General features: G+C 37.4%; 3 protein-coding genes across 3 annotated transcripts; 2 read left to right on the forward strand and 1 right to left on the reverse strand.

The window, feature by feature from the left end:
- The first annotated feature begins 786 nt into the window (after nt 1-786).
- On the forward strand, nt 787-2,731 carry LOC103992098 (S-type anion channel SLAH1). Its single transcript, XM_009411689.3, has 2 exons — nt 787-1,747; nt 2,331-2,731. The coding sequence occupies exons 1-2, from the start codon at nt 884-886 to the stop codon at nt 2,619-2,621; spliced, it is 1,155 nt and encodes a 384-aa protein (XP_009409964.2). The 5' UTR covers nt 787-883; the 3' UTR covers nt 2,622-2,731.
- A 2,422-nt stretch (nt 2,732-5,153) lies between these two features.
- On the forward strand, nt 5,154-8,484 carry LOC135643329 (nucleolar GTP-binding protein 1-like). Its single transcript, XM_065160144.1, has 2 exons — nt 5,154-5,239; nt 5,997-8,484. The coding sequence occupies exon 2, from the start codon at nt 6,049-6,051 to the stop codon at nt 8,089-8,091; it is 2,043 nt and encodes a 680-aa protein (XP_065016216.1). The 5' UTR covers nt 5,154-5,239; nt 5,997-6,048; the 3' UTR covers nt 8,092-8,484.
- A 368-nt stretch (nt 8,485-8,852) lies between these two features.
- Nucleotides 8,853-21,868, reverse strand: LOC135643607 (26S proteasome regulatory subunit S10B homolog B-like). The gene is made up of 10 exons (XM_065160767.1): nt 21,663-21,868; nt 19,609-19,728; nt 12,436-12,572; nt 12,121-12,282; nt 11,924-12,010; nt 11,764-11,850; nt 11,433-11,570; nt 10,365-10,556; nt 10,143-10,241; nt 8,853-9,348 (listed from the first exon to the last, which is right to left on the reverse strand). Exons 1-10 carry the CDS (start codon nt 21,763-21,765, stop codon nt 9,274-9,276), a joined length of 1,200 nt encoding a protein of 399 aa, XP_065016839.1. The 5' UTR covers nt 21,766-21,868; the 3' UTR covers nt 8,853-9,273.
- Nucleotides 21,869-26,471: the final 4,603 nt, after the last annotated feature.

The following is a 26,471-nucleotide window of genomic DNA, read 5'->3' on the forward strand; positions in this document are numbered from 1 at the left end:
TATTTTTTAACTAATTCATTAATTTTTTTTTAAAAAAATCATTATCAAAATTAATTAATAATATTTAATTTTATAAATAATAATAACAATTAAATGTTGAATTTATTACTTAGACATGTAGGGTGAAGAATTTAAATATCTAAAGGGATATATACGTGATGTCAAAGTATATGGAGGTGTCTATATGATATATTTACAACGTGGAGGAATAAATGTGCTGTTCTTAAATTTTTGAAAGAATAAATATATAGAATCCTAAATGGAAAAGATAAAAAAGCTTCTTGAAACCTCAATATCTGAGAGTCTTATAGCTAAACATTGTTCTCAGTTTGATGTAATTATCTTCTCCTTCTAAGGTAACATCAGAAGTCAAACAATTGGTACTCAGTTTGACTCCGCCGGCACAATTCTAAAATTTCACCAAAATTACAGGTTTACTGCGCTAAATCTCATAGCTTAGGCAGGTGAGGCGCCGCTTAGCAAAAGTAATGGTGCGCTGTATCCAATACACGTCGACCAACAACGTGTACCACATGGCCATAACCCCCACACTCACCCACCTCCACGTGCGTTTGACCTTCCCAGACATTCTCTTTGCCAAATGACCTCATAATATTCTAAAGTTTGGACCCAATTTCCATATATTATCTCCAAAAGCAAAAACAAATTCGCCTTCTTTTTCTCCGAGCTTCAAAGTCCAACATGGCAAGGACTTGGATCACTATGTTCCAGACAGCAACAGTGGAAAGAGAACTCATTCCAATCTATATATATCCTCTTGTTTGTGCAAGAATTTAGTGTGGCCATAAGCTTGAGATCCACAGAGTTAGATAGGTTATCACCTTCTCCCTCTTTCCTCTTCTTTCTTATCTTGTCTTCATTCATGAAGGGAAAAGAGCAGCAACTCCCTATCACGGCCGCCGCCGCCGCCGCCATTTCGTCAACCTGCAAAGCTCCAACCGAGGTGCTCAACTTGGCAACCATGAAAGCTCTGTCCAAGCTCACCGGCTTCCATGCCGGTTACTTCCGCATCAGCCTGTCTCTCTGCTGCCAGGCCCTCCTCTGGAAGACCCTCAGCGAGCCGAGCACCGACTCCCACGCTCTCCGCACGGTGATCCACATGCTCCCCTCCGCCACGTACGTCCTCCTTTGGTCCGTCGCGCTCCTCATCCTCGCCACGCTTTCCGTGCTCTATGGCCTCCGCTGCCTCTTCAGGTTCCGCTGCGTGCAGGCGGAGTTCTCTCACCACGTCGGCGTGAACTACCTCTTCACGCCATGGATCTCGTGGCTCCTCCTGCTCCAGTCCGTCCCCTTCCTCCACCCGGGCGCAGCCTTGTACCGTGTGCTTTGGTGGGTGTTCGCCGTCCCCATCCTCATGCTCGACGTGAAGATCTACGGCCAATGTTTCACCAAGGGGAGGAGGTTCCTGTCGATGGTGGCAAACCCGACGAGCCAGATCACGGTGATCGGGAACCTGGTCGGGTCGCGAGCGGCGGCGAGGATGGGGTGTGAGGAGATCGCGACGTTCATGTTCTCCCTCGGCATGGCGCACTACCTCGTGCTGTTCGTGACTCTGTACCAGCGCTTCGTCGGGAGCAGCAGCCTCCCATCGATTCTTCGCCCCGTCTTCTTCCTGTTCATCGCCGCCCCCAGCATGGCCAGCTTGGCCTGGGATTCCATCTCCGGATCGTTCGACACGGGCTCGAAGATGCTCTTCTTCCTCTCCCTCTTCCTCTTTGCCTCCCTGGTAATCACCCCATCACTTCTTCTCATGCATGGCTCTTCTTTGTCGACGGTGAAGGCATGGAAATGGGAGAGAAATCTTCATAGGACACGGATCAAAACTGTCGTTATCAACCAAAAGAACATTGGATCTAGAGTTCTGATTTGACGCGGTTGCTCGAATCAACCATCAATAGGGACGAACAAACACTTGATGCATTGCCGAGATATCTCAAATGACTTCCTGGAATCCGGCATCATCAACTTTAGACGAGTTATGCGACTTCAACACGTTCATTAGTTTATTCCCTTCGTGACTGCTTTGATCCACCGAAAAGGAAAAGCGCGACCTAAAGTCAAAAAGTAAAAGCTTGAGGCTAAAGCGGGTGCAGAAGACGCAAAGTTGCGTCGCATACACGTTAGCAGATAGCGTTGGCAATAAAGAACGGAAAGATGGTAAGGCCACTAAGTAGCACAGTCCACGTAAGAAGGTCGAGAACTCGAATTCTGCAGTCCCTTTCCACCCTCCCAACTCATCAGTCGAACAAGTCGACGCATGCATGGATCTCTCTATTGGTTTCTGACGTGGACGTCGATGGCCCGTGCAGGTTTCAAGGCCGGCGCTGTTCAAGCGGTCGATGAGGCGGTTCAACGTGGCATGGTGGGCGTACTCGTTCCCTCTGACCGTGCTGGCGCTGGCGGCGACGGAGTACGCGCAGGAGGTGAAGGGAGGAGCATCCAACGCCCTAATGCTCATCCTCGCAGTCCTCTCCGTTACGGTGACCGTCGCCCTCGTCGTCTTCACCGCGGTCAAGGCCGGCGACCTCTTTCCCGGCGGCGACGACCCGTTTGCACCGCAGCGTGATGCACAGGAGTCTCGGCAATATATATATACATGAGAGAAGTGGAGATCGGTGTAGATGAGACTGTTCGATGGATACGGTGGATCTTGTAACCATTTTGATGACGAACGAGTTCTATGTAAATTAATTAACATTTTATTTGTTAATTTCTGGGGGCAAAAAAAGCAGGTTTTATTTTATTTTTTTAATCTTTGAGATGGAATGAAGGAATAATCATAATCGGCGTTTAATAATTAATTAAAAGGGAATTCAGAAAATATTATGGAGGAACTTGCAAAAGAAAATTAAAACAAAAGGATATTTTTGGTTGCTACCTAAAATAACAATTTAAACAGCATTCAGTGAGGTCGGAACCATCTACAGGAGAAGAAGAAGAAGAAGAAGAAGAAGAAGAAGAAGAAGAAGACAAAGCTCTCCATCTAGATCTGATTTCCCTAGGCAAAAGCTGCAGGAGAGCAGCACCATGTGAAATCCATCTCCGGCCATGAACATGATATGCGCAATGGTTGAGAATATGCTCATTGGACTGGATGATGCCTCTGCACAGACTGCATTCCTCGTCCAAAAGTAAAGAAAATTTTTAAGGTGACTTGTCGAATCCTGCAAATTCCTTAGAGGTGGGTGCTCTTTGGGGATGAATAATAAGTAATTCATACATCACCACTTGATTATTTTTCTCTAACTCATTAGATATTCTTATTTATTTATTTATTTATCATGCAACAAACGATTTCTGTAATTTTTAAGTTTTTGAGTGTTTATGAGTTTCTCTCATGGTGTCTAGAGAGGATGAAAAAAATATATATATTTTAAATTTTATGTAAAAATATATTAAAAAAAAAAATGCTTGAGTGAAGATAACTCAAGAGTCATTGAACCATGTTAAATCTGATATATTTTTTATTATTAATATCTGTGATTTTATTTAGTCCTCTAAATTCTTTTCTTTCATCCAACATCGTCAATGGAACTAGATGATTGATTAATTAAATTAAACTATTAATAAAAAAAAAAATCAATCAATTCAATCTTGTGCTGATAGGCTTGATATACGATCGAAACTCGAGTACGGTACAAGTCTAAACGATGATATATTTTTAATCAAAGATAATAATTAAAAAAAAAATACAAGACTTAACTCTGAACATACAAAGTATCGAAGCAAAAAGTGGTGTGAGAACTGAAGTGCTCAACATTTTCACCTTAAAATGTTGAACATCCTTCACTTTCAACGTCTTCATGCTGCACATACATCACTACCATCTTCTTTCTCGAAGTTAGTTATCTAACAATTCTGCAAGCACTGCACAAATCAGTACCCAAAAAGTTATATATTCTTAGTAGTTAAGGTTTGGGTTTGAAGCAAAGCCTTCTTCTCGAGGTTGGCTAAGTTTTTTACTGTGACACTCGTGGCACTGCATTTTACCGTGTGGTCGAAGCTGTCTCGAAGGAACTGAAGGTTACATGCTTAGTCCTGAAGGTTAGGGTAGGGTTTGAAGTCGGTCATTTGCAGCTTCTCGTAGTATGAGAATTAACTCCAGTTTTGTAGTATGAGAAGAATGAGGAATTTTATTTTCTTTCTATCTATCAAGATGTCAGACAAAGGATCAGATCAAACAGGGAATCTCTTGGATTCTCAAAGTCACAAGGGAGGGACAACTGCACAAGCTCTTGAGGAAAAAAAAAAGCAGGAAAAAATAAAAAATCTATCATAGAAAAAATAAAAACTGGAATCAACACAATGATTACAACCTTTTTTTCTTAATTTTTTTTGGAAACATATTGCCTTCATGCGCTTCCTAAAAAGATACACAACTTTTTCTTAATCAATCGTTGATGCTACTATAAATGAACGAATGACTTTGACTTTAATAATCAAATTTATTTATTTATTTATATGAATATATTTTTTTATTTATTATATATTTGGGCCATACAAAATTTTTATAAGATACATACATACATACATTTATTTATTTATTTTATTTATTTACTTAGTAATTTAAATAAAAAAATATTTTTATTTTTTAATAAATATTAAAAACATTAGAATGATAGATAAATTTATCATAAAATATTTAATAAACTTTTGAAATTTAATTTTACCCAATAATATATTTTAATACATATTTAAAGAGTATTTATTCTATAATTATATATTCACTCAAAAGGAAAACTTTTTTTGACTATATATTAATTAATAATGCAAATGTATTCTTCCCAAACCAACCTCATAATCTTCGTAACAACTATTCTCCTACGTGGGGTTAACTGCCCACGTCGTCCGACGCTGTCCTCGATAGATGAGATTGAGACCGTCGGCGGAGCCTGACTACCCAAACCCGATAACCCAAAAGCTTATATTTGAATCCTCACCGTAGATCCGTTAACACCACTCGTCCACGCACAGAAGCCGGTTCTCTGTGCTCGTGTGTAAATGTGGTGTTTGATCCGAATCTATGTGGATCCTCATGTTTTGGATATGAAAACCTTATCGATCCGATACCCGCTAGTCTTGTGGGTTCGGACCGACCACAAAAACCCACTATAAAAGGTTGCGAGCCCTTTCAGCAACCGACTTGTTTTTCCGAGCGGTTTTGGGCAAAACCCTAACCTTCTTCCTTCCGGCGGCTGGAGTCCGCTGTACTTCTCAGGTGATACCTTTTGTCTTCTTCTTTTTCTTTTCATTGACGAATCTGATCTCTCTTTGCGAATCACTCGTGACATGATTTCCGCTTCCTTCGATGCGATTCTGAGAATTGATATTGGAATTTTTTTTTTTTTGGGTGTGGCGTCGTTATTTCCACTTCACACTAATGATTAGGTCGTCTCCTAGATCATGTGTGTGGTGCTAACCCCACATGTAATTTTTTATGAGAGGATCAAAATTGCTGTTTTGATGGTAATCTCCGCGTATCTCTTAGTTCGGATTAGTATCACTTGGAGGATGATCATCAAATGCGATTTTGGGAACAAAAAACTTGTCCTTTTCTGTCCTGGTGGTCTATATGAACAATTGGTATTGTGGCATACAGAATTTCTTGTATTTCCTTTTTATCTATATTTAGGTATATGCTATTAGGCAAGACATAAGCCTTGTGATAAATTTGAATTTGATGAATTATTATCTTACGATCTACTTCGGATGTATGGGTTATCAATTGAACGGAATGCAGAAGCAGTGTCATTTCAGTTAATGTTCTTCATGATTTTTTGTAATTGGCAAGAGAAGGTAATCTATAATTTGTAATTGTTCATACTTCTGATAACTGTTCCTCTTATCTGTCAGTTCACCTAGGTATGCAACTAAGATGTAATGACAAGGTTTTTGGATAGCCTTAGACTTTGTCAACTCAGATGTAGATATGTATTATCTTGATCAGATATCTTACAGACTGCATTTTTTTTCAGGAAAGCCAAAGGTTTAAACACAAGAATTTGGTGTGGACAACTGATTGGGAGGATGGTGCAGTACAACTTCAAAAAGATAACTGTTGTCCCTTCTGGGAAGGACTTCATTGACATCATTCTTTCCCGCACACAGCGCCAAACCCCAACTGTCGTCCACAAAGGATATGCCATCTCCCGGCTCCGTGAATTCTACATGCGAAAGGTGAAGTTCACCCAGCAGAACTTCCATGAGAAACTGTCCGCCATCATCGATGAGTTCCCTCGGCTCGATGACATCCACCCCTTTTACGGAGATTTGCTCCATGTACTATACAACAAAGACCACTACAAGCTTGCTCTGGGCCAGGTTAACACGGCTAGGAACATCATTGGGAAGATTGCAAAAGATTATGTTAGGTTACTCAAGTATGGAGACTCATTGTACCGGTGCAAGAGCTTGAAGGTCGCTGCTCTAGGTCGTATGTGCACTGTGATAAAGCGCATCAGCCCTAGTTTGGCTTATTTGGAGCAGATACGGCAGCATATGTCTAGGCTCCCTTCAATTGACCCGAACACCCGTACCATTTTGATCTGTGGGTATCCTAATGTGGGAAAGAGTTCTTTCATGAACAAGGTCACTAGGGCTGATGTTGATGTCCAGCCATATGCTTTCACTACCAAGTCGCTGTTTGTTGGTCACACAGATTACAAATACCTCCGCTACCAGGTGATTGATACTCCTGGGATTCTAGACCGGCCTTTTGAGGACAGAAACATCATAGAAATGTGCAGTATCACAGCTTTGGCGCACTTAAAGGCTGCAGTCTTATTCTTCTTGGACATATCTGGATCCTGTGGTTATAGCATAGAGCAGCAGGCAGCTCTCTTCCACAGCATCAAGTCACTGTTCATGAACAAGCCACTTATTGTTGTTTGTAACAAGATTGATCTGCAGTCACTGGAAGGGCTCTCTGAAGAGGACATGAAATTGGTAACGGAGATGAAAGCTGAGGCCGCCAAAACTATAATAGCCCAAGGCGGAGACTCTAATGATGAGGGAGTCTTGTTGACTATGAGTACCATGACAGACGAGGGAGTCATAGCTGTCAAGAATGCTGCTTGTGAGAGGCTTTTAAATCAGCGGGTGGAGATAAAAATGAAGTCAAAAAAGATCAATGATTGTCTGAACAGGTTTCATGTTGCAATTCCTAAGCCCCGTGACACAAAAGAACGCCCTCCTTGTATTCCTCCAGCAGTTCTGGAAGCTAGAGCGAAGGCTAATGAGGAGAAGGAAAAGAGGAAGCTTGAGAAAGATCTCGAAGAAGAGAATGGTGGAGCTGGTGTTTATTCTGCTAGCCTAAGGAAGCATTATATATTGGCTAATGAGGGATGGAAAGAGGACATTATGCCAGAGATTCTAGATGGGCATAATGTGTATGATTTCATTGATCCTGACATCTTGCTGAGGTTGGAAGAGCTGGAACGAGAAGAGGGTCTTCGTCTTGATGCAGAGGCAGATGGAGGAGATTTTGAGATGGATGGAGAAGAATTGACCGAGGAAGAGCGAGGACTACTCGCTGAGATCAGAAGGAAGAAGAACCTGCTCATCCAAGAGCACAGGATGAAGAAGAGCACTGCCGAGAGCCGTCCTATTGTGCCTAGGAAGTTTGATAAAGACAAAAAATACACGTCTGAGAGGATGGGAAGACAGCTCTCTGCTTTGGGAATAGACCCTACTGCCGCCATCAATCGTGCACGTGGGAGGTCCCTCTCTAGGAAAGGTCGTAAACGGGAGAGGTCACTTGGCAAAGAAGGTGAAGATGGAGAAGCTATGGATGTCGATGATGAGCAGTCGAACAAGAAGCTGCGTACCAGGTCAAGATCAAGGTCAGCAAGCAGGTCAAGGTCAAAATCAAGGCCACCTGGTGAAGTCACCCCTGGAGAAGGGTTCAAAGACTCTGCTCAGAAACTGAAGGCACTCAAGATAGCTAAGAAGTCAGTTAAGGTGAGAAATAAGGCTGCACGCAAGGGAGAAGCTGATAGAGTAATTCCGAACCTGAAGCCAAAGCATTTGTTCTCTGGGAAGCGCTCTATTGGGAAGACCAGCAGGCGCTAAAGTGATATGCTAATGTGCGGTGCCGTCTCTTACTTGTTATTTAAGCATTCAATTTTGAAAGACTAGCGGGCATCATTTTCGTTATCCGAGCATTCAGTTTCGAGGTGGCATCACTTATTTGTTATTTAAGCATTCAATTTTGAAAGACTAGCAGGCATCATTTTCGTTATCCGAGTATTCATTCAGTTTCGAAGACTAGCAGCGCTTGGAGAAGAAAAGTATCAACTCGTCGTCCTTTTCGTTTTCTAATTTGTTATTTTTGAAAAGGTGGAATCTAGAAGAGTATGGTTGGTTTTGTGGTTGATAAACCATTATTAATGTCTGATGCAGGTGGAATGTCATCTGCATATTATCATGGATGAGAATGATGTGTTTGTGGACATTTTTCCCTTCTATCTTTCTTGCGATTATGAATATGAATTGTCCAATGTTGGATAAGATTTCTGCTTTGGATAGCAGACGATGCTAGACGCCACCGGTTCATGTATGTATCTTTCCTAATAATCAATTTTTCACACGGATTCCATCCGTATGACAAAAGAGTTTGGTGTTTTGCTGATTCGACGTGCAAGATCTCAAAGAGATTCCTGAATATTATTATATGCCAGAATAAAGCAGTGTTAGGGTCTAACGAACAAAACCTATCTATTGCTTTAGGTTCTGTTGTAAACATATGCAACAAATAATGTTGCTCCATGTATAACAACAAATCATAGTGACAAAATCCTTGAATCACAAATCATTATAAACTTCCTCTCACGTCGGTAAATCATAAATCATATATAAATTCACATTAAAAAGAGTAGTAATACTCCAATCATAAATCATTTATCCGCATAACCTTTGTCTTGACCTACAACCCTAACCCCAACCATAGAGATGATCCCAGCTCTAAATCTCAAGTCCCATCGGTGGGTCTGTCGATCACGATCGACCAAGTCTGATGCTGTGTACAAGAACAGTTATCCAAATTGATACTTCTTCGACCAGATTAAAACTACGCCTTGGAACACACGTAGTGTGATGCTATTCCCCTCTCCAGATGACAGATAAATTAGGAAATCATGCAAGAACCAAACAGTTGAGCTCTAATTCAAAGAACAACTGAAGCAAGTAGTTGATCAAGTTACAAGCGAGACATAAACCACCAAGATCCTAGGAAGGGTATAATTAATAGGCTACCTAATCCTTGCCGAAATCAGCACTGTAGTGAGCACTCGATTCTAGCTTCTTTGCTTCATTGAGTTTCCTGACAGCCTGAGAAAATCAATAGATGCAAAAAGATGTGTTAGCATCATGCCTTGTGATTGATTCATTGATGAGGAAATTAATATGATAAGCATGCATTCAAAACTTAAATGCACTAGTTCATATAGAAGAAGGCTACAACTTAAGAAACTCAATGAAGGAACATCATATTAATCTGTCTTGTCCATTGAAGGATGAAAGTATGACTTTAACACAACAGTTTATATTGACACAAATAACTGTAGCAACTAGCAACCATGTTGAAGACACAGCCAAGGGCAAGAATTCCGAGTCCTCAATTGGTACATCACATATCTTAAAGAGAACTAATTATATTACATAAATCAACTGGCACATGCAGAGAGACAACTGGTCGGATTATAACCTCTAAAAATAACTAGATGTTGAATTTTAGAAATTTATCCTAATAAAATATAACTAAATGAGAAATGGCAGCATAAAGAACAATGGTCTCACATCAGGCAGTAACTGTCTACTGAAAGCACCATAAGAAACTTCAAGACAGATGCCATCACCTATCAAACAGTTTAGGTATATTGACAAAGTACAGGAAATGTGAAATTCTATATGCATCAAATAGAACTCCTTGGAATAAAATAAGAGACTTGATAGATGTCTCAATCAAATAGTTTCCGAGTGCAACTTTCAGTTTGGCATTCTTCACCAAAGTCATTAGAAATGAAGATATGATTTGTGCTGACTAGCTTCAAGCAACTGGAAAACAGCTGGATTTGATTTTCTCGTATGGTCCAAATTATTCTTCATGATAAAGGGTAAATTACCTTCATAAAGTCTTCATGAATAACATAGTCACGTTCTGCACGAATTGCTGACATACCGGCTTCTGTGCACACATTACGAAGATCTGCTCCATTAAAACCCTGGAAAAATGGAAGTTTACTCATAAAACAGGTTTAACGAGTGTAGAGACAAACAAAAAATGGAAGTAATTATAATTTGCTTGTGACCACAATATGCTTTGCAAGGATGAAAAACAAACTTGCCTCGGCAAGTTTTACAACTGCTTCATAGTCGATGTCACCATGTTTTGCTATACCAGCAGCATGAATTTTGAGAATTTCCATCCTCGACTGTTCATTTGGTAATGGAATCTCAATTTTTCTGTCCAGACGACCAGGACGAAGAAGAGCTGGATCCAATACATCAGGTCGATTTGTCGCCATAATCATCTTGACCTAACACCATGAGGAAAAGATAACGTCACTTAGGAACCAAGATACATATGGTACTCAATTCTTCGTAAAGTAATTTATTAAGGCATACATAGAAAAATGCTCATATTTTGATAATATAAATACAAAAGAAAGGGCATTAAAATATGATAATTTGCATTTTCTTAACCACAAATATAAATCTAGCTACTACGAAATGAGTGCATTGCCTAGTCATCTAAGTTTCCTTGGAGCTCCATATAATAGTTAAACTGCCAATCCGCTGCTCGATCTACAAAATTCCTCTTTCCTTCTTCTCCTTTTCTTGATCTTTAAAAAAGTTTAACAGCCAAAACTAATAAATTCAAAATTCGACTCTATACTGTCAAACCACCAAAAACTTTTCTCTGACCTTAACTATAAAACAGAAACCAAAACCAAAACCCCCATATTTTAGAAAATCAAATAAAAAGGGAAGGGGTTTCTCATTTAAGTTATGTCCAATATCAATATATAATCTGGACAGAAAATTTGTGAAAAAAGCTTTTAACTAGAGAGTTCTGACATCTTATAAGAAACATCATAGTTGCCATTTAAACAAACATATCCACTAAAGCCTATCGTAGCATAACGATTTGTCCTTTTCATGGACAGGATAAAAGACCATGAGAAGGGTCCATGTATTTTTGATATAAAGTCCATAAGATATTTCTATATGGACTATTATTCTGCAAATTTTGGACAAATAAGTCCAGATACAAGAGATCTAAAAGAATGTAATGTTCTTACTTCTTAGTCCCTACAACTTCGAAAATATATCTAACGAATAGATATTTGGTAATACTCGATTACAACAACAGTTACAAGCACTGACAATATTGCTAGAATAATGAGTTATACCTTTCCCAGTTGATCAAATCCATCCAGCTGATTGAGTAGTTCCATCAAGGTTCGTTGAATCTCACGATCTGCACTGGTTCCCTCACTGAACCGGCGGCCACCAATGGCATCAATTTCATCCATGAAAATAATGCAAGGCTGAGATGCATAAACTTACAATTCACATCCATGATCATGATACACTTAGTGCAAGATGAATTCATATGCAAGCAATCTTATAGCAAATCAACCAGGCAAAAGATGAGGTTTATATTTTAACCATGTTAATTGACTAAACATCCCAAACCAGAAAAAGAGAAGGTCAAAGGAATTCAAAGAGGCAGATAATTACTTGGTGATCACGTGCATAGCCAAACATCTCCCTGATCAACCGTGCACTTTCGCCTATATATTTGTCAATTATGGCACTTGACACAACCTACTCATGAACATCAAAAGGTTAAAAATATAAAAAGCATAGCAGAATGTCTTAAGTCTTAACAATAATTTACCTTAAGAAAATTTGCATCAATATTGCTAGCAATTGCTCTTGCCAGTAATGTCTTTCCAGTTCCTGGAGGACCATAGAGTAGGACTCCCTGCACTCATAAAATGAGTTGTCTAAAGAGGTTAAACATGACAATAATCATATTCAAGGTTCTGTCTTCTTAAAAGGTAGATACTCAGTAATAAAATTATCTACACCAACCTTTGGAGGTTTAATTCCTACTCTAAGGAAGAGCTCAGGATTCATAAGAGGCAGCTCAATGGATTCTCTCAGTTCCCTTATTTGATCAGATAGTCCACCTACAGCAGAGTAGCTAACATTCCCAGGGTCTTCATGGAGCATGTTATACACAACAGGATCAACCTGCAACCAAGTAATGAGCACAAAACACAAACGCATGCCGATATTTGCTCTTTAAAATCCATGATAAGAGAAAATACTGATACAACAATAATTTTACTAAATGCCATCACATATTAGTAAACCTTAAACATGCAACAATATATGATATTCAACCTCTCGTGGAAGAGCCCGCATGATGGTAAGAGTAGTCATGTCAAGAACCACCCGTGTTCCAGCTGTCAGCTTCTCTTTGTCCACTTTGCTGCGGCAGCCAACAACATACCTTGGGCCACTGCTCGCCTTCACAATAACTGGTTCATAAACATATTCAGCCCCTTAGATGGTTCACAATCAGTTTAGCCAATGTCATTAACCAAGGGTATACTTGAAAAAAGAAATTTTGTACAACAAAATTACAAGGTGTCAAGAGATGCTAGAAGGAATCATTAATGGATTATGGAAGTTTGAGCCTCAATATCAAGCCACTTCTGTCTCTCTGAAGTACATGATGACATCTAAATCTTATTTTTATGAAAAGCTTCTAAATCCATCTAAGTTTTTAGAAAATGCTTATGTCATTTGCCCAATCCAAAAAGATGAATTCGATTTTAGAGATGACTAGTTTAAAGAATTGTTTGTTAAATCTATTCAATGCCTAATTACTTATTCCAAACTTCCATATTCCAATGTTAGATTGCTAGAAGAAACAAAGAACATGGTTAGGTAAAAGGAATTAGCTTTGTCACAAACCACTACTGTAGAAAATCCCATGATCAAGGGATTCTGAATCTCATAATTAAGGAATTTTATAATCTCATAACTAAGGGAATCTATCTCCTATTTTGGGCCACTTAATCAATATCAAATCAGCCCATATTATAGGAAATGAATTAAAATGAAATATCGTACAAAATCAATTTCTTTAGTTGTACAGTTTGTAATCAGCTTATATATGTCTTCCTTTCTATACAGAAAAGATTAATGACTGAAAAAAGTTATACTCTTATGTTCATGGTATCAAGGATTGGTTCCTACAGAAATGTTTTTCTTCTTTATTTCAGCCTTAATTGCTGAAGGTTTTTTCCTCTATTCTGCCACTCTCCATATCAGCCCCAACTATTTCTTCTTCCTTGTTTGCTTGTGAGGAACCTCTGCTACTCTATCTGGAGGAGAGAAGATAAAACCAATGCTTCCATCTCCAACAAACAGCTTGGGTGACAATCCATCCTTGTTGATTACAACGCATAAACTAATCGGACAATATTTTCTTTGTTGGTCTCAGTTCGTTAAGTTGTATATTCAAGGAAGACGAAATATCAACTATTTGATCAGACCAAAAAGGCACCTGCAGAGGATGATCCCAAGTTCGATGTATGAGATTCTAAAAGTTCCATGATCATATCATGGTTGATAGACTTTATGGAACCAAAAATTAGCCAAACATATAAGTTTTTATCAACAGCAAAGGAGTTATGGGATGTTGTGGTCAATATATTTAGATATGGGGAATTCAACCCAAGTATTTGAGATTATAAACAATATCAAAGCGCTTAAACAGGATAATTCTAGTGTTACAAAATACTTTAATACCTTGAAGACACTCTGACAAGAGCTTGATATTTTTTATGATTTTGAGCGATCATGTGGGTTGATAGTGCTCGATACATAAAAATGCTTGAGAGGAATCGAGCCCTTCAATATTTGGCAAGCTTAAACAAGGAACTAGATGAAGTTAGTGGATGGATATTGGGGAAGGATCCATTGCTATCTATTCAAGCTACATTCTCCAAAGTTAGAAGGGAGGAAAGTAGAAGACAAGTCATGATGGGATATTCCACTCCATCTATGGTTGCAGAAAATTCTGCACTTATTATGACAGCTGAAATTAATTCTTCTGCTAACGCTGTGCAACATAATCAAAAGAAAGGAGATGATAAGGGAAAAGTAGTGTGGTTTTTGCAATAAACCAAGACACACAAGAAAAACTTCCTGGAAGATTCATGGAAAACCAGCAAACTGGAAGAACAATTGAGTTTTAGATAAGGCTAATAGCCAAGGATTTCAAGTCGACAATCAGTTTGCCACCACCTTGTAGGGAGCCGAAACACCTCTGTTCAGTAAGGAACAAATTGAGCAACTATTTAAGTTTCTAAACTAGTGCCAAAATCCTAATCTTTCTCCTTCATCATCTTGCTCTTTGGTCAAGAAAAGTAATTGTTTCACAGCTTTGTCTGCTTCTTTTGGTCTTAAGGCTCCTTGGATAGTAGATTTAGGTGCAGCAGACCATACGACTAGCCTTTCACACTTGTTTTCCTCCTACACACCTTGTCTTGAAAACTTTTAAAAGAAAAGTTGTTGATATATCACTTTCTTCAATAGTAGGAAAAGGCACAATTGGAATTTCAGATTCCTTTGTATTAAATTTTGTACTTCATATTTCTAACTTGTCTTGTAACTTATTGTCTATTAGCAAACTCACAAAGGATTTGCATTGTGTTGCTAAATTCTTTCCTTCTCACTATGAATTTCAGGATCTGTATTCGGGGAAGAAAATCGACAATGCTAAAGAGAGTGAAGGACTTTATTATCTTAAAGAGGACACTACTTCAAATGGACAAGCTCAGTTGACAATAAATAGTAACACTCCTAGTATTGAAATAATGTTGTGGCACTATAAACTAGGTCACCCAAGCTTTCCTTATTTGCAAAAGTTTTTACCTTCATTGTTCAAAAACAATAATAGTTCACTATTTCAATATGAAATTTATCAATTTGCTAAACACCATCGCATTGTCTTTCCTTCTCGGCCTTACAAAGAATCCAATCCATTTAGTCTTATACATAGTGACAATTGGAGTCCTTCTAAAGTGACAAATCTATTTGGAACCAAGTGGTTTATAACATTTACTGATGACCATGCATGAGTATCTTAGGTTTACCTCTTCAAAGAAAAATCTGATGCTCAAAAAACTTTCAAGAACTTTCATACCATGATCCGACATCAATTCCAAGCAAAAATACAAGTTTTGTACCTCATATTTGATTAATCGAATGTCTATCAGAATATTTAATTTTCAAACACCATTTGATTGTTCAACTCTTTTCCACCAAAGGTATTTGGATGCATTGCTTTTGTCCATATCCATAACCATCATCGAAATAAATTTGAATCTTGTGCATTAAAGTGTGTGTTCAATGACTACTCCCCGACTCAAAAGGGTTACAAATATTATGATCCTATATCGACAAAAATATTTGTCACTATGGATGTCACATTCTTTAAAAACCAAACATATTTTCCAAAATATTCATCTTCGGTGGGAGAATTCTACCCAAGAAGATTGTGTTTGGGAACTGTCTCTACCAATCCATATTTCCTTGTCAAATTCGTCTCCTGCTTTCACTCTACCAAACCTACCTAGCTAATAACTAACAAGTCCTATTGATACTCTTAAATCCAAATCTCTAACTCCACAACCCAAATTTCCAACGCCACACCATACTATTGGACAGTCTGGTTTAGGTGGAGATATCACTATGATTGCCCTTGAGCTTTGCATGTATTCAAGACAGCGGAATCTAGAAAAGGTCGATGTTTACCCTCCTGTGTACTGCCAAGAGTCTGAACTGACAACAAATCCAGACATAGACACAGGTAACTCTATTCCTTCCTCAGATCTTGATATTCCAATTGCTATTAGAAAAGGAATTAGATCTTGTACGATGCATCCTATATCTAAATGTGTCACATCATAAAGCTTTCACTTTTTTGGTTTTGAAATTCCAAAAAATATATAGGATGCTCTATTAATTCCAGAATAGAGAGGTGGTTATGGAGGAGATGAAAGCTCTTCAAAAGGATGATACTTGGAGTGTGGTGCATCTGCCAAAGGAGAAGAATCCAATGGGATGCAAATGGGTGTTTACTGTTAAATATAAGGCAGATGGTTCTATTAAAAGATAGAAAGCCAGATTGGTAGCAAAAGGAATTACTCAAACATATGGTACTAACTATCAATAAACATTTGCTTCGATTGCAAAACTAAATACAATTCGAGTATTGTTATCTGTTGCAGCTAATTTTGAATGGTCTTTACAACAATTAGACATGAGAAATGCCTTTCTCAATGGAGAACTGAAAGAAGTACACATGGATCTACCTCCCGACTTTGAGAATTTGTATGGCTTGAATAATACGTGCAAGCTGAGAAGATCTCTTTATAGTCTCAAACAATCGCCACGTGCATGGTTTGAGAGGTTCACAAGGTTAGTTCGTGGCCTTGGTTACACTCAAAGTCACTCGAACCATACAATGTTCTATAAACACTCAGAAAAGGTTGATATTGCTATTCTTATAGTTTGTGGACGATATTATCCTAACAGGCAATGATACCTCAGAATTGGAAAAATTGAAGCATATCATAGCCAAAGAGTCTGAAATTAAAGATTTTAGCCAATTAAGATATTTCTTGGGCATGGAAATAATGAGATCAAAGACTAAGATATTTGTTTCGCAAAGGAAAGACACATTGACCTTCTAAAAGAAACAAGGATGCTTGGTTGTAAGCCTGTAGACACTCCAATAGATCTTCATCATATATTCGGATGTCTTTTCCCAAAGAGCCACAGGAGATGCAATCAAATATGAGGGATTGGTAGGCAAGTTAATTAACTTATCTCATATTCGTCCAAACTTGGCATTTACAGTGTGTGTAGTGAGTCAATTTATACATTCATCACATGAAGAACATTTAGAAACGCTATATAGGATCCTTAGATATCTAAAAAAGACTTTGGGCAAGGGATTGTTATTTAAAAAGGACAATCATATGAGAATTGAAGCCTTCACTGATGTTGATTGGACAGGATCAATACGAAATAGGAGATCGACTTCAAGATATTGTACATTTGTTGGAGGGAATTTGGTGACTTGGAGGAGCAAGTAGACAGCTGTTGCTAGAAGCAGTGCTGAAGCAGAGTTCAGAGCAGTAGCACAAGGAATTTGTGAACTCTTATGGCTAAAAATGCTTCTAAAAAATTTACGAATACCCACTGAAACTCTTACGAGACTATACTATGATAATAAGGCTGCTATCAACATTGCTCATAATCCAGTGCATCATGGTTATACAAAACATGTTGAAGTTGATCGACATTGCATAAAGGAGAAAATTAAAGAAGGAATTGTCTGCATGCCTTATATTCCTACAGAGAAGCAACTAGCAGATATTTTTACCAAAGGGCTTCAAAGTTCTTATGAGGATCTAACTAGCAAGTTGGGAATGATTGGACAATCCTATGATTAAGGGATTCTAAATCCCATAATTAAGGGATTTTATAATCCCATAATTAAAGGAAACTATCCCCTATTTTGGGTCACTCAATTAGTATCAAATCAATCCATATTATAGGAAATGAATTAAAATAAAATATTGTAAAGAATCAATTTTCATAGTTGTACAGTTTGTAATCAGCCTTTGCATACAGAAAAGATTAATGAATGAGAAAATTTATATTCTCTTGTATTGAACTACATTTCCTTCAAGAGAATTTCAATACCAATGAATAATGAAGCCTACATGGAAAGCAATGAATATGCAATCACACAATTAATTCCCAAACCAATACAATGTTCCATACAGAGCTTGGTAAGACTCTGTGAATCAATGAAAGGCAATTACAAAGAGCATGTGAAACCTCTACAGAAAGCTTATAAGGTGCTCTACTTTTAATAATATAACATACATCCAGAAAAATGTTGACTTTTCTGGTGGAACTTCTTCATACAATGGATGTAAAGAGAATCCATTGGTGAGTCTAGATACCTGATCCATACTGGTCAAACAGCACCAAGAAAAGAGGAGGAGAAGAAGAATAGCAGAATAGGAGGAAGAGTAGGCGGAGACAATGTGAAGGAGGAGAGGAGGAAGAGAAGTACCGAGATGGTGAGTGATGCAAGATAGCTAGTGGCAACCAACGGCGGTGCGCAGCGAGTGGCACACGGCACCATCGGGACAAAGAGAAAGAAAGGTTAATTGGAAAGATAGTTAACACTGTCAAGATTCAAAACTAAAAAAACACGCACACACAAATGGACCGAGCAAAATTGCTGGGTTTGGGTGTTCGTTTTCTTGGGCAGATTGATAAATACCAGTTAATACAGACTGATTTAATTGGTTTTCAATACTTCGTCAAGGACACTGTTATTAAGAATTATCTCCTTAACCCGAGACAGACTAACCATTGTAGAGAACAATTTGGACAAGAACAATAAATTACTGTTATTGGTATACATTTGAACAATACAAGAATCACCCCAGACCAATCCAATCTTAGCTGATTTTCTTGACCTTATAAAAAGAAATTTGTAAGAGTTCACTCAAACCAATCAAATTCAATCAGAATTGGCCAATTAGTTGCTTCTAGGTGATAATAGAGAAGAATGGAAGAAGAAGAGAGAAGTTGATGCAGGTAGAGGGCAAAAAAGATAGACTATGATCACAAAGCGCAGGGGACACTACTATATTTGATATTTGTTGCAACCATCAAATTCATAAGCCATCACCATTTTTGAAATGTTCATCATTCATGGCCATAAAATCAAGTGAAAACGATGCTGGAAGCATATTGAATACAAAATGTAACACCTAATTACCTCTTAAGTTAAAAAATGTAATAAAATAGAAGGAAGATGTTATCATATTTGCAATAAACTTGAATACCATAGGCACTTTCTGCATAAAAATTTTCTTTGATTGTGTTTGTAATTTTGTATTACCTAACACTTCACATGAAGCATTGAATTTATCATGGGGTTCATCGCTATCTTCAAAATTGCATGTGAATTAATTTTGTCTTTTGCATGACATTCATACAAATCATTAAGATCTACCGTATTAAGATCTTTGTATAAATTATTCTCTACTATTTTTCAATTGGCATATGAAGTGCTATTCATATGTCTACTTATGAAACTAGACATTTTATTAATTCTAAATATAAAAGAATTTTTAGCATATAACTTCAAAGCATTTCAGATAATATTTTATAATTTTTCTAAAATTTTCTTTTGATTTTTCAGTTCAATTCAGTCACATCAATCAATCTTGTCAATCATAGCTGTATCGTCCATGGTCAATCCCGATATCAATACCAATCTTGTGAAATATGCAATAAATGATGGCACTAGGAAGACATAAGAAATGATAGATTGTTCAAGGCAGGACTGGGAAAATTATTTGTGATCTCCAATCTGAACTTCAGAAGATATTGCAAAAGAAACCTCTGTAAGTCAACAAAGAAATATATCATTAAGGACATTCAAAGGCATGACAAAATAGTACCCACATCGCTCATTATCAAGTGGCCTAAGAACCTCTCCAATAATTTGGCCCACACTTTGGAGAGACTTTAAATCATCTTCAGTTTTAGCAAACTCCTTCTTTGAGGTCCTCGAATTCTCCCTCACTGCATTCAATTCAATCATAAGCATTATCATAGAGGTAAGAAGAGTTTGTTTGCGATGTTCAAATCTTTACCAACCCGTAACAGTCAATTAACAAAAAAATATCACCTACCAAAATGTTACTTGTGACTAGTCAGCATGTGAGCTAATCATACAAGCTTAATGCGACAAAATTTTCAACACAAAAAATACAGAGCGATTAATCATAGATTAAAGAAAAACTATAAAATACCAATTTCCCCTACCATAGACTATCTCAAGTCCATTATTCTTGACAAAAGATGCTGCTGCTGTATTGAGATTTTAGCCTAGTTAGCAGCTTTCACTGGTTGATATTTGCAAATAATAAACAAATAAGCAAGGCATTTGTATAACATGTAAATATGTAAATTTTATAGTTTGAACTTGCAATTGATTGGAAGTAAGCACCATGCTTATTTGTACAGGCAACTATTGATCATACCAGCAGGCAGCCTATCTGCATACATCGTGGTCCCTGTACACATTAGGGCATGGTTTCTTTATGGCATTAATATTACTATTTTGGAAAATTAAGTACAAGTAGAAAGAAAGCCACCTATTATAAGCTTCCATTAGCCAAGTCCATTAGTACAGAAGTTTCATAAGATGATGGGACTTTCATGCACCAATACTGACTTCTAAAAGGCATGCAACAAATTATTCTAACAGAAACTTAGTAAGATTTGGGAAAGTATCTAAAATATATGACTGGTCATGGTGCGAGGAATAAGTGATTCAAGTGAAATCAGGAAATTCCCTGTCAAAGTAAAACTGCATCATAGATTAGCACTGAATCATAGTTCACTACCTCTAGATGAATTTTTCATGCCTCCTCGAAATGAGAATTCACTAATGGGAAGCCAAATGATGTGCACTATATGCAATCGCATTGATCATAGTCTACATGTTGAACGATGCACACTAATCCTTGGCATGCATGAAACAAAAAATTGGAATATTACTAGAGAATAGTTCTCATGAACATCTCCTAACTAAATCCTCTACGTATCTAATCTAATAAGTTGCTTTTCTCTAACTCAATGTTTCATCGGGAGTCATAGATCTACTTGTATATGTTGAAGTTTCACAGCTTCTTGATCCATGTTATATATGAAAAAAAATGGACTCGTACTATGGAATAGTTCTCACGAACATCCTCCCAACTAAATCCTTCATATCTATACTAACAAGTTGCTTCTACTTAACTCTTTGTATTTATCAAGACTTGGCCCCTTTCTAACCCCAATTACTTGCCTAAACCTCAAGACAGTTTGAGTTTTCTCCATTCCTCCTATTTCCATGTGGATCTTGCAGCAGTGAACTTCAAATACTTAAACGGTCTGAATGAATGCCACAATCAGCACCCATTTTTAAACGAGAGAAAAAAAAAGAAAAACTCAATTCTAAGGTCTAAATCTCCAGAACCAACTTGAATCAAGAACAAACGCCTCCCTGCCTGCTCAGCATTTCTTCTTCTCTTTTCTAAGAGCTCACTGACTAGCATAACTCCGAGCCCACCTTGTCCTACAAAAACCTAGACTTGAAATAATCCACCTCTAGCATCAGGAACCACAGAATGAATATCCGATACATCTTATCAAATAATCAAGAAAAAAGAATGAATCTCCTACCAAAAAGAACTAGTAAAATCCTAGCTTTTCTCTAATTCCACCAAAATAACAAGCTATAAAACCCCCGTTTTTCAAAGTTTACACTCAATTACTCACAACAAAAAATCTCCGCGTAATCCAGAAATTTCTTTATTCACAAGAAAAGGGCGACAAGAAGAACGGAAAAGATTCCAAACCCTAACAACTACGACGATCAAGTAATTCATCACTCGGGCAGCGAAAAGACAAGAACCGAAGAGGGAGAGAAGACGAAAAGGCTGATCGTGGCAGATCCGGATACGCACGTGTCCTGAGCCTGGAATCGAGCTCTTTGTGCTGAAGGAGCTTTTTGCGGTAATCAGCGACCGCGTTCCGTCGCCGAACAGCATCATCTCCGCCGTCGCTCATCTCTTACCCGGATCGATCGTGGCTGCGGCAGCGCTTTCTACCCCCCCTCTCCTTCTAGGTCGGTCGATCGTGGAGGAGGCGGAGAGATGTGACTGGAGGGCGGACAGAGAGACCAATAACACGGAACACGAGTGCGGATCGGTTTCTATCGACTTCGGTGTGTCCTCCGACCCGATAACCCGGTAACCCGATCCGATACCAACAATGATTTCCATGTGTCACAGATAAATATCAACAAGAACAATGGGAGGTTACTATTTAAAACTTTATTTTACTATTTACAATCCTTTAGTTACTCATAATCCCTTTAAAAATAATAAAATAATATTTTATTATTCATAATTTCTTTAATTTTATTTTTACTCTCATTCTTTCCTTCTCCACATTCATATTTGTGTATGCTATTCTTTCCACCACCTACATGTTGAATCTCGTATTTTGACGATGAAATCAATTGATATGTATTTATATTTTAATCTACGTTTTGAGTGATGCAGGATGCTTCGATCAGGATGAAACAATTAAAGTAGAAAAAATCATGTTAGACCGGATGAACGTGTTAGAAGATTGGACGTTGGACCGGTGGATCGGTCGACGTATCGACAGAAGGCTTCGGACTGTGGATTCAGGCATCGGGCCAAGAAGAGCAGATATTATGCCAAGGATATCGGAGTTGCGGAGTCAACTGGCCGATTGGGCAATAGGCTGTAAGAGAGGATGATGCACCGAAGAATCGGACGAAGCGTCGAGGGACCAATGACATGTCAGACAACTTGATTAATGCTTAGTATTAATTGTCTAGATCGAAGTATGTTTTACATGTGCAGGATTAACTACAATAGCAAGGCATGAAGCAAAATGAAGTCCTGGAGTCAAGGACGCGATTTCGTTGGGAGTTCGAGAGTTCGTCGGAAGTTCTGTCGAAACCAGCCGAGAAGTCTTGGAGCTTGCCAGAGAAGTTTGTCGGAACTCGCCAAGAAGATTATCATGAAGTCTAGGAGCTTGCCGGGAGTCCGCCGGAACATTGCCGAGAGATCGTCAAAAGTTCGCCGGAAGATCGTCGGAAGCTCGCCGAAAGAATAGACTTATAGATTTGTTTAGCTTAGATTATGTCTTAGATTTCGTAGTTAGCACGTAATTGGGTTTGAATTTAGGCCAACCCAATTAGGGGCCAGCTAGGCGGTGGTACCGCCCAGCACTGCCCCCAAGCGGTGGTACCACCCAGGGTAGTGTCAACGTCAGACTAACACTAGGCGGTGGTACCACCTAGGGCAGTGTCAGCGTCAGACTGACACTAGGCGGTGGTACCACCCAGTGCAGGTGGTAGTACCGCCCGTGCTCGGGAAACTTGGGATGGGAAAGTTTTATGCTCCAAGTTTGAATCAACTTGAAGCCTATAAATACCCCTCTCATCCCTGGTTAAAGCACATAATCACATAGAGTTCAAAAGTAGAAAAACGCTACTGTAATCTTTTTAGAAATTCCCTCCTCCACTCTAAATTTAGAATTCTGTAAGAGGAGTGTGAGTGCTTATAAGGGTTATCTCCTAAACCAATGAAAAGGAGAAGAGAGGTGTAAAAGGTGATTGGCCTTCTCCTATTGAATGAAGGCCTCTAGTGGACGCCGGTGACCTCGTCGAAGGAGGAAGCCGAAAGTGGATGTAGGTCACGTTGACCGAACCACTCTAAAATCTGGTTTGCATTTCCTTTGTGCAATTTATCTTTATTACAAACCTCTTTAATTGTTTACTGCTTTCAATACATTTACAAACGGGTTTCAAGTTAAGATCTTTACGAAAAGGTTTTCGTCGGAAACGATTTTTATCGAACGAAGTTTTAATCAAGATGTAATCTTTCCGTTACACTAATTCACCCCCCCGTCTTAGTGCCGACCCCGATCCTAACAATTGGTATTAAAGCCTCGTGATTTCTCAATTGGTTTAACACTTAAGAGAAATAACTCTTTACGACTTTCGAGAGGGTCACTCTCTCATTCGTCCTCCCATTTTCAATGGGATGGACTACATATATTGGAAAAACTTAAATGAGAGTTTTCTTGCTTTCTTTGGATTTGAACTTATGGTATATAGTCGAAAATAGATTTGAAATGTCTTCTCTTCTAATGAACCATTGGAATAATTTGGAGAAGAAGATATTTTCTTTAAATGCAAAGGCTATGAATGCCTTATTTTACGCTTTAGAAAAAAATAAGTTTAATTGAATTTCTATGTGTGAAACGGCTTTTGAAATTTGGCATACTCTCGAAATCACACATGAAGACACTAAAAGGTTCGAAAATCAATCTTTTATTACATAATTTTAAACTTTTTTGAATGAGACCAAGTGAAACCGTTGTTGACATGTACACCCGTTTTACGGATGTCGTCAATGGTTTAAAAGCACTTGGTAAAAGTTTTTCGAATTTTGAACTCGTTAACAAGATTTTACGATCGCTTTCTAAAAATTGGGAGTCGAAAATAACGACTATTCAAGAATCAAAGAACTTAAACTATTTTCCACTTAAAGAACTTATAGGGTCTTTAATGACCTATAAAATGACGTGCAATGCATATAAAGAACTTGAGAACCACCTTCCAAAGAATAGAAAGGATTTCGAACTTAGAACATTTGAAGACCACTCGAGCATAAGCTCAAGTGATAGTGAATATGAACTCCTCACTAAGAAATTTAAAAAGTTCATGAGACAAATTAAAGAACAAAAAGAATGAAACTACTTGCCTTGAACGCAAGAAGAACATAAATTGGGATGAATCGAGCTCCTCCGAAGACGAGGAGAAAATCAATAAAGGCGAGGTGGCAAACTACGCCTTAACGATTTTCGACGATAAGGTAATTGAAACCCCCTTAATTTATTTCAAAATTATATGATGCTTTTTATGATGCATTTATTTTTTTTGTAAATTGTATCTTTAAAAATAAAAATATAAAAAAATAGGAATAATGTTTATCATGCTAGTAATTTTGAAAATAATCATAAAAATTGCATGTGTTATGATAAATGAACAAAATGTTAGATTTAAATCTAATGATCCTATGTATGTTTTTTCAAGAATAAATAACGTGTATCTTGATAATTTTCAATTTTGATTGAAACCATGCTTGATGTCTTAATGAAAATATTAAGAAGTTTGATATCATGCTTAATGATGATGCATGGCTTTTGTATGGAAAACTAAGCATGAAAAGTTGATTCACCTAAAAAGAAAAATGCATGACTATAACAAATAAAATGATCTTAATCGAAAATGCTTTATAGAATCAATTTTCATGATGCATAATGATGTAATTATGCAATGAAAACATTAAATATTTTGAAACCATGTTTTGATGCATAATGATCATGCTTAATAAATTTCAAAATTATGCATGATGATCTTTAAGTAATTTATGGTTTATTGATCTTGATGGTTTTTATAATGAAATTTATTTTTCAATCTTAAATGATTGATGATATATGTGTTTTTATTTGGCATAAAAAAAGGGCATGCTTGAATGAAGTAAATCACATGAATTGAAATAACTAAAAAGAGAAAAGTATTTTTCTTGAAAATTCTTTTTCTCTATCTTATTGACTTTGATGAATCTATTGATCATCTTTTATGAATCTCTTGAAAATGATTTTGATTTGACAATTTGAATTTGAATGAGTTTGTATTCAAATTATGATCTTGATTTATTGGATTTACTACTTGAGATTTTTTTAAAAATCAAGATCTCTTCTTTGTACACCTATAAATTTTGTTATTTATAAAAAAAAAAATTTGATAAAATGAATCATGTCTTTTGTAATTTAAGATGTCTTATCTTTCGTGACATATTTATGGCTTGTATGCCTTGAAATGATTTACACTATTATGTTCTTCTCTTATTCTTTCTTATTTATAATGATAAAAGAGGGAAAAGTTATGATGGTAGGATGCAATTTGACAAATTAATATCATCGTGATTTGAAATATTTATGATTTGGAATGATGCATGCAATACTTATGCTTTTTATTGTGATGATATATGTGATGCATATGATGTGTATCATGAATGCTTTAAATGATGAATGTTTGGCATCATGATTAAAATATTGATAAATGCTTAATATGTATGATATGCTCATAATGATGATTGATTTATTCGGTATCGTGCATGAAAAATGAAATGTAAGGTTTTTGAAAATGTGCATATTTTAATTTGAAAATATAATGATGCACAAATAAGATTGATACCTTACCTTTGTCATAATTTGAAAATTGATGTAAATGGTCTTTCCTTCTTTTTGACAATAATAAAGGGGGAGCAAAACTTGTTAGGAAGCAAATTTGCTAGCTTGCACAATTCGAAAAGAGGCAAACTTGCTAGCTTGCTAATATCAAAAAAGAAGCAAGAAGTGCTATGTTGCAAATCTCAAGAGAAGCAATGTTTGCCAAGTTACACATTTTAAAAAGAGGTAAAATAGTCTATCTTGCACATCTCAAAAGATGTAAAGTTTTGCTAACTTTTTTACATTTAAAATTTGATAGCTTGCATATTATAAATTTGTATATCAAAAGTGCTATCTTGTCTATCTCAAGATGGAAAACATGCTAACCACTTTGCAATGGAAGCAAAATTGCTAGCTCAAACATTACAAAGGAAGCAAAAAATTGCTAGCTTGCAACTTGCATATTTCAAGAAGCAAGTGTTGCTTTCTTGAAC

This window comes from Musa acuminata, chromosome BXJ3-7, assembly GCF_036884655.1.
Source record: "Musa acuminata AAA Group cultivar baxijiao chromosome BXJ3-7, Cavendish_Baxijiao_AAA, whole genome shotgun sequence".
Taxonomy (NCBI): Eukaryota; Viridiplantae; Streptophyta; class Magnoliopsida; order Zingiberales; family Musaceae; genus Musa; species Musa acuminata.

Excerpts from the sequence above, each read along its gene's own strand:
- LOC135643607 (XM_065160767.1), bottom strand. The coding sequence starts at position 21,765 with ATGAGCGACGGCGGAGATGATGCTGTTCGGCGACGGAACGCGGTCGCT. Across the intron at positions 19,729-21,662 it reads CGATTCCAGGCTCAGGACAC|TGAGGGAGAATTCGAGGACC; the intron begins GTGCGTATCCGG and ends AATTGAATGCAG. Across the intron at positions 12,573-19,608 it reads GCCACTTGATAATGAGCGAT|TTATTGTGAAGGCGAGCAGT; the intron begins GTGGGTACTATT and ends TTTATGAACCAG.
- LOC103992098 (XM_009411689.3), top strand. The coding sequence starts at position 884 with ATGAAGGGAAAAGAGCAGCAACTCCCTATCACGGCCGCCGCCGCCGCC. Across the intron at positions 1,748-2,330 it reads TCTTCCTCTTTGCCTCCCTG|GTTTCAAGGCCGGCGCTGTT; the intron begins GTAATCACCCCA and ends TGGCCCGTGCAG.
- LOC135643329 (XM_065160144.1), top strand. The coding sequence starts at position 6,049 with ATGGTGCAGTACAACTTCAAAAAGATAACTGTTGTCCCTTCTGGGAAG.